Genomic DNA, 15,882 nt, shown 5'->3' on the forward strand with positions numbered 1-15,882 from the left:
ACAATAGAATAGAGGTAATATGTATATCTATGTATATGATTTTATTTTATTTTATTGGAAAGACATTATCTTTTGGCACACACTTCTAAAAGAGATCCTATTTTGACAAACCTTAAATTAAAATAAAAAAAAAAAAAAAGAATTATTTTTATTTTCTAAACAATGTAAGAATGTTAAAGAATTAGTTAAAAGGTTTAGAATTTATTAGTCGGTTGGATATAGTTTATCATTGTAACGGTCTATTTTACTATTTTCACATTGTATTTGGACAATCATTTAATGAAGCGAAGAAAGCCATTAATAATTCTGTTGAGTTCTAATATAAAGAGAACTAAAAAAAAACGTAATTTAGGAAAGCAACGTTTAATAATTGGTATAGTAAAAACTTTTGTTTACAAATGATCGAAAGTATACATATCTTTTACTATATAATTAAATAGAGAAATCAGAAATAATAACCATTAATCAAACATTAGTAGTATTTTCATCGATATTAAAATTGAAACCGAAAATTGGACATATAAACTTTCTATTATTGTAATTATTTTTGAAACAGACATGCTTTGATGAATATAAAGACACGTGTTGATAGACAATATATTAATTTTTTTAAAATTAAAATGTTTTCATTAAAAAAAATCAAATTGGGGTTTATTTATTTTATTTTTGTTGCTCTCAAAGGTTCACCAAATTTGTTTTGTGTATATAAATATCTCACTTTTCCCTCGAAAATGTAGAAACAAAATCCCAAAAAAGTTTCAAAGAAAATGCCAACTTATACCGTTGGGATTTCAAGTGCTCCGATGCCCAATCACACCTTTTCCCCTTCCGCCGTTGTCGACGGCGCTTCCACCTCTATTTCAGACATCCATCCCGATATTCTCCGAACTCACATCTTGTCTCGTCTCGACGGCCCGGACCTCGCCGCCGCCGCTTGCACTTCGTCGGAACTCCATCGCCTCACTGCCGAGCCAAAACTCTGGGCGGCTATCTGTCACTCCACGTGGCCGTCGACGACCACGCCACGCCTTGACGCTCTGATTTCGGAATTTCCCGACGGTCCTCGGTCCTTCTTCTACGATTCCTTCCCTCGCGGCTCTAATCATTCCGAAACTTCCACATCTTCTCCATCGCCGGCGACATACTGCCGCCGACGCCACCTTCCGATGGAACTAATCTCCGCCGTCGACATCTACTACCGCGGAGAGATGATTTTCAGCAGAGTCGTGGAAACAGAGACCGTTTCCGGATGGTTCCGTTGTTCTCCGTTTCGAATCGATATGCTCGATCCAAAGGATGTAGTTCCGACAACGATTAGATTTCCGATCGGCGATGGAAATACTTGCCGGGAGCTAGCGGAGGATTTGACCTTAAGCTGGATCGTGATCGACGGTGCGGGACGGAGAGCGGTGAATCTGTCGAGTTACAGGGCAGTGAAGGTGGAGCGGCACTGGCTGAGCGGGGAGGTGCACGTGGAATTCGGGACGGTGTTGGGTGGGGAGAGGGGAACGGCGGCGGAATGGGTGAAGTGTGGGATTGCGGTGACGTGTGGAGGATGGGAGGGAGGGAATTTGCAAGTGAGGGAAGTGAATTTGCAGGTGGAGGACATGGATGGAACCTTTCTAGACGGGAAGGAAAGTTTGGTAATTTTGGAGAGAGCAATGGAGGGTAGAAAGGGAAGAAAAAGGCTGGATGAATTTATGGAGAAAAAAAAGGAAAGGAAAGAAATGAAGGTTAGAAGAGAAGGGACTTTAGATATGATGTGTTTGGCTTTTGGGTTTTTTGGGTTTGCTACTTTGTGTCTTTGTTTTTTGTTTAGATGAACAAAACTAAAAGTTAAATTTAAAACCCAAAAAATAACCCCCCCAACCCCAACCCCAATAGAAAAGAGAAAACAACAATTATATTTGCCTTTTTTTTTTTTTTATCATGATATATATGATAATACTGGTTAGGGTTACTTTTAATTGTTCTTAAGAATATAAGTTATTTCTTAAGAAGATTATGTTTATGGTTAGATTATGAACCTAATAGTTAAGATTTCAATAATACTTATGAAATAAATATTATAATAACAGTAAATAGAATTTCCCTCTTGATACTTGCAATATGTACTAGTATTAAAATTCTTGGCATTGATATTGATATCTTATATTTAAGAACTATAAAATAAAATAGCATCATCGATTCAAGTCAATCGTAGATATTCAATCATACTTGCTTCTGTAGTACAATTAGTTGTAGTAAAAAAATTTGAACTAAGTCTTAGGTGAGTTGCCTTCCCACCTACTATACCACAAATGCAATATAGTTTAACTCTAAATAATGTTGGGTCATTTTTTTATAAATCATGTTGAGCCTTACTTATTATTATTATTATTATTATTCCAGATGTGAAGTGTTACCTAACTTTTAAGAAATGGCTTTGTTAAAAATAAAATAAACATAGGTCACTGTGCTAATTAGAAGTCAAAGTCCAATGCTAGTAGAAATAATTAAAATTTGAACCATTTTAAATAAGTTAATTTATAATGTATACGAAATTTCCTCCAAAAGAAAGAGAGGAAAAAAGAAAAAGAAAAGAAGAAGAAGAAGAAGAAGAAGAAGAAAAGAGGATATCGAAATGGCCCACCAAGTAGATATGACAAAGGGGCATTTTACTTTCCTCCATATCAAGTTTAGTGCCAATTCGATTGGTCAATGTTTATGCACAAGTAGAGTGACACACAGCCAGCTTTTCTATACTTGAACTACTTTTTACGTGAGAATTATATCATCCTACCACATTGGGTTGTCATAAATATTGTATTGACTATTAAAACCATGACCAAAACACATTTTGGAACATTGTTATTATTTATACTAACTTTTATTGGCAACCAAGTCGGCAGCGACCTCTTTGAATAACTTCTACCCGACTCAGACCACTCTATCCTAAACCTTAACCTAATTCCAATGTCCAAATCAGAGATTATAACTCTATGTATATCAAAACCCTAACTTCATATTTTACCGTTAGAATATAGATATTAAATATTTGAGATTTAAATAACTAGATTATAAATGTTTGAAACAATTAGTTTATATTTAAATGTGGAAGATAATTAATAACTAAAAGTTAAATAGAAACGATCGGTTTACAAAACTTTTATATAGAAACCAAAATTAAATAATCATTTAATTGAAGATAAAAGATCAATTAATCAATTAAATTTAACATCATTTAAATTGGTTCATCTATATTTCGTAAATAATTTTAATATTTTGTTATTTTCGAAAATATCTCTAAATAATAATAAAAATGTATATTAAATAGAATAGCATAACATATTAATTTGTAAAGTATATGTTCAAATTTATTAAGTATAAATATTATATTTATATTAGTTCATTGATTAACCATGTCATATTTTTATAATAGAGTTTTAAAATTTCCTAGGCAATAATATTGCTGTGGATTTCAAAAGTGAAAATTTAGTATATTAAATAAGGGTATTTTTAAATATAACAAAATAAAGTAAAATTTCGATTCTATTAATGATAGACACGGATAAAATATGAAATTTTACTATAAGTTGTTTAAATATTTTTAGTTATTTTACCACTTAAGAATAAAGAAAATTTCTCCCTTAAACTAACCTAAGTCTTATCTCTCACAACTACATGTGATAGCTAGCAACTCTCGCCTTTCCTCAGCGATTGCGTGAGTAATTAGTGACATTATCTTTTCCATCCCATCAAGCTCATGTGAAGTCACATGGAAATGGAATATGGACTATTCGAAAGGAAAATTTCCTAATCTAAAGGCTTTAATTCCTAAACTCAGCTTCCCAAACTTTCTAAGTTCTAATAAAATCTCTAAACTTTCAAAGTTTCTATTCAGTTTTTTAATTGAATAATAATTTTGAATATGTGTATTAAAGTGTTGATGTGAGGATGCATTACCACTACACATGCTGAATAAAGACACAAAGTAGTAGACATTAGGCGAAAGTAATAAATAGAAGGACCGAAATGTTCTCTATCTTTTAAGTTCAAGAAGTATTAAAGATAAGTCACCGAAATAGAATAAAATTGAAAATAAAAATCAGACTTATACCTTATTCTAAACCGTGAGACTAATTGCTGCAAAAAGAAATATTATTATCACAATATGGCAATCAGCAAACTGAGAAAATATATGGACAGATGTCTGGACATCAGTTTAACCATACTTAACAGAGCACTACTTAACCAATAAGAAAATCAAGAATATTTTTAAAAATTCCAGCAAGCTGACCTCTTTTTCCCGAAGCTTTAAACATGTCTCTGACATGAAGCAAATTCTTGAAAAGACACGTTTGAATCACACTTTCTACGCGCAGCTTCAATGATTGTTCTCTTCTTTTCAGCTAATTTCTTTTTGATAAATGATAGACAATTTTTTTTAGCAATCATTTATCAGTTTTCTCCTCGGGAGGTCCTCTCGCTATAGGAATTGAACCACGAGTAGAGGTTGTTGGCTTTGCATAGTTCACAAAAATAACCCTTCCGTTCAAAGGCTGCAGGAAACAACCATTAGACTTAATTTCTTAAAGTGTAGTAGGCATGATAGAGAAACTTGCAGACCTTTCCGTTCATCTCTGATAGTGCCGTGTGCGCTTCGTCTATGGATGCAAAGGTGACAAATCCGAATCCCTTTGACTTATCAGAGACTCTGTCCATCACAACTGTAGCTGGAGTTGAAAAGATTGTGTTATGCTCCATGAAACTAAATTGCCATGGTTAGACATGAAAGCTAAAGTATGTCAATGGAAGTCACCTTCAATAACCTGACCGTATTGGGAAAAGGCTTCTGACAGTCCTTTGTCCGTAGTGTAATATGAGAGTCCTGTTGCAGAATATTCCAGAAAGAGGGTTTCCAATATGGAATAAGGTATTGTCCTATGAATTGACTGACAAAATCAAGAGCAAAAATCTGAAGAGAATTTTCGTAGACAAATGATTCTGTACTTTTTCGAGAATAGTAAACAATTCTATTAATTAATGTGACATGCAAAAATCTTCCAGAAATGCATAGATACTTGAGATCAAAGGTTAACAATGAAAGTGGGAAAAATATTGGCTCAGTTTCTCAAAATTCACAACCCTGTTACAGAATAAGTTGATGTGTCCGTGATCACGTACAACGAGAAATGGCAAGCGAAGTAGGTTTTCCAATTCAATTGCAGAAGGATTTAGGGAGTTCGGGCACGTGGAATAAGGAAACAAGCCACGATAGTTTATGAAGAAATTGTAGCAAACTAGAAAGAGGTATCTTAGTGGGGAAATGTCTATAACCACCCAATAACGTTTTATTTGATAGGAAGCACATTCTCTGACGCAAGAATGTGAATACTAAAGCTTTCAATACATGTTCTCTTCCATTTTCAGGACCAGAAAACAAAAGGCTCTTAGCAAATGGACCATTGCCCTCGACGAATCCACCACTGTCTTAAGTTTATCCCAGAATAAGCAATTTCCATCAGGTTAAATGAAATAACAAAACTAAGGATCGTACAAAAACACAAGCCCAAATGAAGAGCCAATAATATTAGAACCCGAGAGAGAAAATTACAAATTAAAAAAAAATTTAAGAATGAAAGGTAAAAAAAAATTATAAATCCCTAGATAGAATCATTAAAATGGGTCAAAGCCTTGCTCCTCAAGAACCCACAGCATCCTTAGAACCCCTCTTAGACATCAAGAACCAGAAAATTCCAAGTTCACTATCGTAAAATTCCATAATTATTTTACTCTCTTCCAAAAAATGCCTACTCTCTCAAGTCCCTCCATCCACTTTCCTAATGTTCATTACCTTACCAGATACTTTAGGGCCAGAGCACAAGCAAAGATTCACTAGGAAGACATCAGGGAAAAGACCATTCCTTCAAAACCCGCTGAAGAAGCCTATTGCCTCTGGAAAGCTACCTTTGAAACTCGTAGGCATAGTTGTTCAACCTAAGTAAAAGATCTTATTCAGGTAAGGATGTGGAAACCCCGCCTAAGGTCCTAACACAAATTCGAATTCAAAGATGGCTTTAAAATGATCATGGATGCTGTATGTACTACAGCAAGTCGCTTTTCAGATTCGGCATAATTGCTAAAGAAAATGATAAAGACGTACATAAAGATAGTTAGGAAGTAACTATTTGAATAAAAGCATTGAAGACATGCCACACTTCACTCCTAGGGGATGATGAAGCTACTCAGGAGGTTAATTGGTTCTGCTACTTTTTGTCTCTCCATAAGTAAATACGAGCTAAGATTAAGAATGAAACGTTGCAGAAATCCTAAACATTCCTTTCAAATTGATCCGTCATTTTGAACTTTGACATCAACATTAGGAGAAAGTATGCAAATCCACCAGATGCTTATCCTTTACAATCAAGAATTTTCCAGAATTTTCCACGATCGTGGTTTCCTGAAGTAAATTAACTCACTAGCTCACATTAAGACAGTCGTACTTTCACTTGTAAGATTAAAACGAAGTTTATACTTTCCGAAACTTAACGTACGGTCGTCGCAGACACCTTAGAATATAAATACACAGTTAATCAGCATAGAAAAAACGCAACAAAAAGTCTAATTCAATTCTAAAACTTAGATTGAAACGGTAAGTAGATACGATGAATTGGAAAATGAACAGAGTAGTTAGTAGAGAGGAGGAATTTTGAGTTTACCACCAACAAAAAGCTTCGTAGCTATGCCTCTAAAAGAGACGAGCCGAGACGGGGGAGGAAATAGAGAGGGAAGAACACGACGGTTGGAGGATATTGCTATCGCTTTTCTGATCGCCTCCATGGTAGTAGTATCAGAGTGATGCTATGCGTCCATTTCCGAGTCGAGAGAGCGGGGGAAAGAACGGCGGACGTACATTTTAGGGACGGCAACGAGTAGTAAAGATTGAAAGCCCAATTATGGGCCGAGCCCAATTTGTGAAGGCCGAAGTTTAATTGGAACACTAACACCGAATCGTAAACTAACGATTCTTATAAAAATTATAAAAATTATTAAGTATGTAATAATATTTTTAAAAAATTACAAATATAGTAAAGTCTATCGATGATAGAGTTCTATTGCTGATGGACTCTTAAAGTTTATCAATGATAGATCAACATTTGATAGACTCCTATTATTGATAGATTTTGACAGATTTTGCTATATTTGCAATTTTTTTAAAATATTGCTATATACTTCATTATTTTGAATATAATTGCTATATTTGCAACTATCCCAACAAATAAAAAAAAGAAATGATGGTCGTAAATGTAATAATTATATTCAAAATAATTAAGTAAATGACAACATTTTTAAAAAATTGTAAATATAGAAAAATTTGTCAAAATCTATCAATGTAGGAATCTATCCCTGATAGCCCATGTGGCAAATGTTGGTCTATCATGATAAACCATGAGGATCTATCAACGATAGAAGTCTACTCATAGACTTTGCTATATTTGCAGTTTTTTAAAATATCGTTACATATTTAATAATTATTCTAAAAATTGCTACCTTTTATAATTATCCTAAAAAAATGAAATATTCCTATGTCTTAAGAAGAAAACGTGCTAAATTTTTTTATGAAAGATTCGATCCTTCAACTTATATAATCGATACAACTTATACAATTTATCGATATAACTTATATAATTATTAAAGTTTGAAGGTTTAACTTATACAACTATATAAGTTTGAAGGTTAAATTTTATAACTTAAATGAGTTTGAAGTAGAAACGGATTTATCGAGGGGACGAGACACATGTCTCCCTCCACATTATCGGTTTTTGTATTTTAATATTAATTTTGAACCGTTGGATTAACATACATATTAAATAATACTTTTTTTAAAAAAATATAGCTTTAGTATATTGGTTGTGTCCGTACATTATAACTTTTAGGTTGAAAGTTTGATTTTGCAACTATTTTCACAAAATAGTTTCTATTCTTATATCAATAATTTTCTTTCCTCTCTTTTCTCAAATATCAATTTTCTTCGTAAACTATCCCAAATATCAAAATTTTCTAAATAGAGAAAAAAAAATCTAATTAAGATAAAATTAAATTTTTAATGATTTCCGAAAGGAAGATAATTTTTCACAAAGTGGAAAAAAAATTAAACTAAAATAAAATATTAACTTATTTTCTACGTGTCATTTGTTATTTAACAAATATTTAGAAGAAACGCCAACAAATTCGATATCTAAAGTAAAATATTTCGTATTATTCCTTCTTTTTTCTTTTATTTTTTGATGTAATTTTTTAATTAATATATTTATATTACAAAAAATCATGTAGATATTGTCGTACTTTATTTTAATGTTTTTAGTGTGTTTATTATTTAGTTTTTGATGTCCCATATATAAAATTTTTGGATGAGTTAATTTTTAATTTGGATGGTTTTTGTAATTTGTGCATTTTAATATTGATATCAAACATTACTAATATAAACGTATTAAGCACAAAAATTACACTTTTAATATTTAACCAAATTTTCCATGACCAACCAAACCAAGACAGAGAGTGATTAGAAGGGGGAAAGGGTAAAATTACAACACAAAGACATTCAATACGAAATATTTAACACAAAGATCGGACCGGTGAACGTCCGCTACCCCCGCCGGCGGCGTTTAGTGAGTGTTTCTGATGGCAAAAGCAGATAACAAGATGAGGAACATCATCAGAAGGGCAGCAATGAAAGCGCCGATCACCGCACCGCTAATATTCTGGCAAAAATCTTCGAACTGGTCGCAGATCGCCAGCCAGTTGGTGCTGGAGTTGCCGTCGTGGGCCAGGTACACTATGGCGGCTGCGGCGGCGGCTGCTGACGTCGCCAATGTGAGAACCACCTGCAAAATGTGTGTATATAAATATATAGTGAACTTTAAAACTTATATCGAATCTTATATCCATTGAAAGTGGTTAATTATAGAATAATAATGTTAATGAAATTGAATTTGATCGGAGTTATACGGTGTCGAGGATGAGAAGAAGCAATCGGAGTCCGACTGCACCGGGGCGGACAATGCAAACGATCGAGAAAGGTAACGAGAGAGCCAGGTAGCCTGCTACAATTCCCATTGCTATGAGGAAGAATCTACATCAAAACCACATCTTTATTACCATTATATTGAATTCAAAAGTTTTAATCCTTACTAGAAATTCCCAACCTACAATCATACCTATATCATTCAATAAAAACAGTATTATTATAATAAATTCCAAGAATTGATGGTACCCAGTATATCACATTACACAACAACTACTTTTTTTCAAAGAGTTAAAAAAAACATGTCCTTATTACGGAAAATCTCACATAATATGATATGATTATATATATATATATATATATATATATATATATATAGCAATGATTATAAAATTTTGAGATAAAATTAAATTATAGAGACAAAATTAAAATTTTCAAACAGTAAGCCAAATTATTGGTGTACTAAGTATAAATAAGTTACTCACTGAAAAGTAGGGAGATCATCATAGCTAGCTTCAAACTGGAAGAACTGAGTGAAGAAAGGGAGAGTTTCATCACTTGTTCCCATGGCCGCGGCGGCTCCCAAGGCGGCGCCCAAAGCGCCAAGCCTGATGACGAAGTCGAATATGGAGAGCCCCCGCTTCACCCCTCCACTGGCTTGCTGGGGAGCAGCTGTGGAAACAACCGCTTTCTTTTTGCTGCTGCTGCCAGCAGTTGGGGGCACGTCGATGACAGTGGAATCGCCGGAGTTCTTCATATTGGGAATTAAAGAAGGAAAAATAATGCAAAGAGAAAATTTGTTTGAATAATTAGATGGGTTTTGTGTAATGGTGAGGAATGGAAGCTTCGGAATGGGGCTATAAATGGAGGAAAAAGGATGACATGGTAAGAGGTTCGTTGAAAACAAAAAAGTGAGAAATAATAATGGAGCAAACTGAAGAAACTTGGGGGAGTTGTTGGAAAATGCAAGTTTAATTAGAAGGTTCTCTTTATTTGTTTGACTTAAAAAGTGTTTTATTATTATTGCTTTTTCCTTTTACCATAATAGAGCAGGTGGATTATTATTGAAAATATGTGGTTGCATGCATGGCCAGGCTGAAAATTTCTATAATGTTAGATAAAATTATTAGAACATCAAGATTTGTAGGAAAAATGTTATTGATAATGTTTAGTTTAGTTAAGCTCAATTATGTTTGTACTATATAATATTCTTTTTGAGGTTAGCTCAATTAATGAAGTATTATATAAGGAGACTTTTCCATTTTTATTTATTTAAAGAAAAAGCTAATTTAACTTGTGTGTAGGGTTGAGATTTCAACATTTAACTAATTTGGTCGTCAAATTTGATCAAACCATTAAGAAATATTAATCACGTTGTATTCAATTAACCTCGGTAAAACTCGACTTGTCAAATTGATTAATAATCGAGCCAAACAAATTGATCGACAAATAATTTAGTTGGTTTAAACAATTTCGTTGTTTCTATACAAGTCGTTTTAGGGAAAAAATTATAGTATTTAACACCTACTCAAAATAATTTTTCAAGTGGTATTTTAATAAGTGTTTTTATTTATTAAAAGTATTTAAATAAAAACGAGTTTTTTTGAAAATCATCGTTTTCTCGAATCAATACAAACTTATCTTAAATTTGTTGTAATTACCAAATTTTTATAAAGTATGTAATATTACAAGTTTGATCAAAATATGCATGTAACACCACTTAATTGAGAAGTCCTTTAAATCTATTTAAATCAATCAACTAAACCACAGGCATATATTTATTCTCTTATCCAGCCATGCTATAGAACCAACCAACTCCAAAGTCTTCCAAACAAACTTATTCTGATCACTCACATTTAAGTTCTTTTGTATAATATAATGTTTGAAAAGCAATTCATTTCACTTTTTCTTCATGCAAAGTAGTTGATGAAGCCACTAATTCCTGCTTGATTTGAATAAACCATGTTTGGTAGGTTTCCAAATTTTAGTTTAAGTATTTTTCTCCTTGGCCCTTGACTAATTTTAAATATTCTGCTTTAGTCCCTGCCTCCTTTGCATGAAAATACCCTTTTTTTTAGTTATTGTTGTTAACTTCTTCCTAATCATTTAATTAATAATTTAGATCTACAAATATCTATCTCGGTCGATATGACAAGAAAATTATTTTACCTTTTTCAACTAATCTCACAAGATTGAATCTTGAATATATATGATTACCATGCATTAAACTCACTCCCACCAAATATTTTAACAAAAGAGTAATTTTACCGATGGGTGAGGATGAGTTTGATTAAAATATAGAGGCAGACCAAAATTCCCGTTCGTGTTGGTTTGAATAAAATGTTCAAATACCATATATTTAATTTAGTATTCCAAAACAGACTAAATTTTATTATCTAGTGAGCTCATTAAGTTACAATGACGACAAAGATGTTAAGCTAGTTCTAGAACTAAGGTACATTGCTTATTAGAATAAGCAAGCTAAGAACAATAACTCACCACACGAAAATTTCAGCAATACAATTGCTAGATTATCCTGTAGACAACTTTATGTAGCTGTGTTTATTCAGATGCCCCAGGGATGAAGTGAACAGAAGCGGGAAATGTTACACATTCTCGATACAAGAACCCGAACAAGGGAGTCAGCAATCAAATGAATGAATGCATAAAAAACTGCCCGGAGATGGAAAAAATTCCAGGCAGGTATGGAGAACTCAGTTAAGGTAGACCTTGGTTTCATTTAGTCGATGTAAGAATTCTCCACCCACGTGCAGCAAGTGCCGAATTTACCCGATTTGCAGCCTCTGCAGTGTCGTTGAGGGAAGAGTAGCTCCAACTTTCCGATATCTGTCAGTTGAGAGATCAATCTATCAGAAAAAGGTTTCTTCTGCAATGTCTAAGTATATTAATGATCTAAATGACCACTGGATTGTCAAAAGTGCACATTTGTTAAGAAAATATATAAACCTAAGATATTGGCTTAAGTTTTCAAGGTAATTCAGGTAACAGAACAAGTCTTCAATTCGATACTGAAGATTTAAGATTTAGGGCTTCGTAAATAAAAATAATACGAGGACGGGGGAGTTTTAAGAATATAAAGTGAAGTCATCTTATAGGCAATTTAGTTACAGATAGATGAAGTTGTATTGTATCAAAGCTGAAGTTTAATGCATGAATCCTGAAAATATAAGAAAGATTACTGGACTTACATCTTCTTTACCAGTGAATGGCCGGACCACTCCTCGTTCAGCGAGGGAATTTTGGAAATCTGCGAACTTCCACGTGCATCGGTCGTTTCCAATCACATAGACGGGTTTCCTTTCGAAATTACAAAAACATCAAACAAACAAGAACTTCAATGTAAATAGTGTTATGAACCATATTAGTTCCAAGAATGCAACTTGTACTTAAAAGTTCAAACATACCCAGTACTGCAAGCCTCACTCAACATACTTACAGAGTCGGCTGTTATTACAAAAGCATCAGCCCATGCTAGATGCCCAAGATGCGGATTTGGTCCTATGCAAGACCATATGAATGAAAATCTTAGGCAAGCTTCTATGGTATATATTAATAATCATATATGTTTTCTGAAAAACAAGGCAACTGAGATACCTTCACCATCCCAAATGTAGACTTTAGGATGGGTTCTGAATTCTTCTACCAAGATTTTGGATACCTAGCATCATACCCGGAGATATGATTATCAAATCCAATATAAATAGATTCAAGTGATCAGCTATCAATGAGTACCTTCTCCGGGGTCCGGCGTGAAAATGAGATCCTAACACTTCCACAGCTCCAAAGAACGTTTTGCAGCATAGAAGCTAATTGCTTTGCAAGATCGATGCCATAGCGGCAATTGCCTGTATAGATCATATAGATGCATGGTAGGGCCAATCTATCAAAAGTAGGGTAGGTGAGAATAATATTAATGCAAGAACAATTGAGATTTGAAAAGGAAACAAAATCACACAATATAAAGAGATTCCAATCAAGATTTGCACATGCCATCGGTCAATACCAATTTCATATTATCTAGAACCAGAAGTAAATAATTACTTGATGGGCCTCCTACATTAACCACAAGGAGTGGTTTGGGAAGAGAAGCCAATTCATTATGCCATGCAGAGGCCGCACTCCTAAGTGCAGCAACATCGGCCTGATGAAGAGCTCCAACAGTAAGAACCTAAGGATTAAGGTTCCAGAAGGATGAACAAATGCAACAATCAATACCCTCATTGCTTTTCAGTGGTTTATAGCATGAAGAAAATATGCAGAGGTTAGATACTTACCACATTTTTTCCAGGAGGTTCACAAGGAGTAATCCACGGGCGAAGCAACCAAGGAATCTGTTGTCGTGCATGAGGTGTCAAAGGGTAATAATCATGACGAGGAGTAATCACCAAATCAAATCTATCTAACCAGGACCTCGGATGTTGAATCTGAATCAATACATTGCAAGAAACCAGTAGAGCCAGCTGTTAGAAAATCTTAAGCACCTGATTAATGATTAAAAACAATATACAGATTAAGACTCCATATATACAAAGATAAAATCTCAGACATGACAATCTCAACAACTTTGGTCCACTGATAGTAATCATTTTTAAGGAGGATTACACAGAAAAAAAAGGGTTTCACCTGGACAACAAAAACATTTTCTGGAGCAAACCTTTTTATTGAGCTAGCAACCGAAATTGTGTCTCTGCCAGATGCGATTACAAGCAATGGACCATCCCTAACAATGGAAAATGATAGATTGGCACATGAAGTGAAGCAATTAGAGGAAAGCCCTAAAAATATGATCATGACTTGGCTATGAAATTTAGTAGCTTACTATCAAAAAATTTAACAAAGCCCACCACCATCACAAAGTATACAGAGTACTTGATAATGTCTTGGGTTTAAAGGTGTATACCCGTAGGCATAAGAAAGGAGGAAGTGAGTGAGATAAAACGTTTCACTGGGGCCCTTAGGAATACTAATTAGTTATGGGGCTGGAGTTTGTTATATTTTTGTTATTTTGTTTATTTAGATGCCCTGTACTTTGGGGGGTGAGGGCATCAGGGAATTATCACCTTGTAACTAGAATTCTCTTGGAGAATTAGAAAGATTGGGAAGCTCTCGAATCTTCCCCGGTGTACATAAATAAATTGAAAGGATCAGGCCTATCAGTACAGGATGACTACATCATAACTATTACAATATTAAGTCTCTCTTCTTTTCTTAGCCTGAGCTAATCAATATCATTCAATTGAATAAATCCACTCTACCGGAAATATATCCCATATTATCAAACTATATATATACGATAACAGAGTAAAACTTTTATTAGAGGAAAAGTAGCCATAAACTCAAGAGTTAGACATGGTGGTAATGACGTTGGATTTACCAACATGTCAAGGGTTCAAAACCTCTAGAGGTCATCTACTGATCTACATGAAATGTATGATATCCCACAAATTTCCTAACAAGCCATTTCGAAAAAGATACAGAACGTACATATCAAATGTTTCACGTGCCACTTTTGCAATTTGTTTGGCATCAGCTTCTAAAATGTCGGATAAGCCTGCAAATACCAATTTCATCAGGATTACCTTTCAAAATCTGAAGTAGGGTAACGAAAGGACCAAGTCCAAATGATTGCTTTAGTTTCTTGTAATAAAAATGAATTCATTCATATATATCTTAAATTGGCCACATATTTTCCAGCAAAGGAATGGGAAACCTTTCTCTTGTTACACGAATACAAATGTTGGTTAATTATTTATTAGAGATTTTAGGTCTTCGGGACAAATAGGAAGTTTTGTGAATCAAGCCTTTGAATAGAAATTGAGATAAATGTAAAAACAAATAGAATTTTCAAAAACCCTAACCAAATATCTCAAATCCCAAATGGTTACCCAAGGGAGCCTCCAATAACTAACACATACTTGTATCGAGGCTAACTATGGTACTGACCCTTATATCAACTTCACTTTCGAAGAATCATTTTATGAGCAGTCCACTTCCTGAGTTCTAACTAGCTCTCAACGTAATCTCAAAGTGAGTTGTGAAGAATTATAAAGTATTACCTGTTTTCTTGGTCATCAGAGGCATTCCATTCTTCCCTTCAACTTTTCTGCTAGAATCACCAAAAACTTGTTTGATAAAAGAGTCCAGTTTCTTGTGGACAGAGACTGGGAGCCAACGAAGCCACGCATTGGTCCCTCCCCGTGGCCTCATAACCCGCTGCACCAACAAACATAGCCCAATTACAGTCAATGAATTGTTTAAATAAGCTAAAAGTTTCACAAGCTTGCACACAAAAATCCTACCCAACTTTTGATGTGCATTCACTAACGTGTCTTCCATACAATCTCCATCAGAAATCTCAGAAAGTAAAAGCAAATTACACAAAGTAGAGTGACGATAATAGATATAGTATACAACAAGACCCCATAGAACTCTGAAATTGATTGAGTTATGATCAAACTCGATTTGGGAAATGGGTGACGACCAAAATTTTGACTTGGTGAAGGCATAATTTATTCAAGTAATTTCCGGAAACAACAATATACTCACGTAAAGAGAATGCCGACCTGAAAGGCCGAGAGCTCGGACCAAACCGAGACACTGATTCTCGGCGCCGGGGAAGCCATTTCCGATTACAATGGCCCTCCTGATGACGCCGTGGATCCCGCCGTTGAAAATCTCCGGCACGCCGAATGATCCATTCGGAGGTTCCGGGAGTCTGATCGGTCTCATTTAGAAAAGTTGTAATTTGTCATACGAAGAACAAAATTTGAAGGTTAAATTACAATGTTAGTAAAGTTTCCTCTTGCGGATTTGGACTATGATAATATAATATATTAGAAGTTTTACTTTAACAA

The 15,882-nt window shown here is 34.2% G+C and overlaps 4 protein-coding genes across 7 annotated transcripts; 1 reads left to right on the forward strand and 3 right to left on the reverse strand.

Moving 5' to 3' along the window:
• Nucleotides 1–594: 594 nt before the first annotated feature.
• Nucleotides 595–2,101, forward strand: LOC103486639 (probable F-box protein At2g36090). The gene has a single exon (XM_008444651.3). The coding sequence runs from the start codon at nt 768–770 to the stop codon at nt 1,821–1,823; it is 1,056 nt and encodes a 351-aa protein (XP_008442873.2). The 5' UTR covers nt 595–767; the 3' UTR covers nt 1,824–2,101.
• Nucleotides 2,102–4,122: 2,021 nt separating this feature from the next.
• LOC103486638 (small RNA-binding protein 11, chloroplastic) lies at nt 4,123–6,972 on the reverse strand. 2 transcript variants are annotated; one of them, XM_008444650.3, is made up of 4 exons: nt 6,702–6,972; nt 4,802–4,870; nt 4,609–4,715; nt 4,123–4,541 (listed from the first exon to the last, which is right to left on the reverse strand). In XM_008444650.3, the coding sequence occupies exons 1-4, from the start codon at nt 6,820–6,822 to the stop codon at nt 4,434–4,436; spliced, it is 405 nt and encodes a 134-aa protein (XP_008442872.1). In that variant the 5' UTR covers nt 6,823–6,972; the 3' UTR covers nt 4,123–4,433. The 2 variants fall into 2 exon arrangements, with proteins under 2 accessions (XP_008442872.1, XP_016899606.1); XM_017044117.2 differs by having other exon boundaries at nt 4,609–4,709; nt 6,702–6,901.
• Nucleotides 6,973–8,473: 1,501 nt separating this feature from the next.
• Nucleotides 8,474–9,902, reverse strand: LOC103486637 (casparian strip membrane protein 2). Its single transcript, XM_008444649.2, has 3 exons — nt 9,493–9,902; nt 8,992–9,115; nt 8,474–8,867 (listed from the first exon to the last, which is right to left on the reverse strand). The coding sequence occupies exons 1-3, from the start codon at nt 9,762–9,764 to the stop codon at nt 8,649–8,651; spliced, it is 615 nt and encodes a 204-aa protein (XP_008442871.1). The 5' UTR covers nt 9,765–9,902; the 3' UTR covers nt 8,474–8,648.
• A 1,614-nt stretch (nt 9,903–11,516) lies between these two features.
• On the reverse strand, nt 11,517–15,822 carry LOC103486636 (mitochondrial fission protein ELM1). Of its 3 annotated transcripts, none has more exons than XM_008444645.3 (11): nt 15,575–15,822; nt 15,085–15,241; nt 14,513–14,579; nt 13,652–13,748; nt 13,303–13,452; nt 13,070–13,196; nt 12,761–12,873; nt 12,623–12,686; nt 12,433–12,526; nt 12,217–12,325; nt 11,517–11,854 (listed from the first exon to the last, which is right to left on the reverse strand). In XM_008444645.3, the coding sequence occupies exons 1-11, from the start codon at nt 15,755–15,757 to the stop codon at nt 11,744–11,746; spliced, it is 1,272 nt and encodes a 423-aa protein (XP_008442867.1). In that variant the 5' UTR covers nt 15,758–15,822; the 3' UTR covers nt 11,517–11,743. The 3 variants fall into 3 exon arrangements, with proteins under 3 accessions (XP_008442867.1, XP_008442868.1, XP_008442869.1); XM_008444646.3 differs by having other exon boundaries at nt 15,592–15,788; XM_008444647.3 differs by lacking the exon at nt 15,575–15,822 and adding an exon at nt 15,328–15,492.
• Between the last annotated feature and the right edge of the window lie 60 nt (nt 15,823–15,882).

The sequence above is a fragment of the Cucumis melo genome, chromosome 4, assembly GCF_025177605.1.
Source record: "Cucumis melo cultivar AY chromosome 4, USDA_Cmelo_AY_1.0, whole genome shotgun sequence".
Lineage (NCBI taxonomy): Eukaryota > Viridiplantae > Streptophyta > Magnoliopsida > Cucurbitales > Cucurbitaceae > Cucumis > Cucumis melo.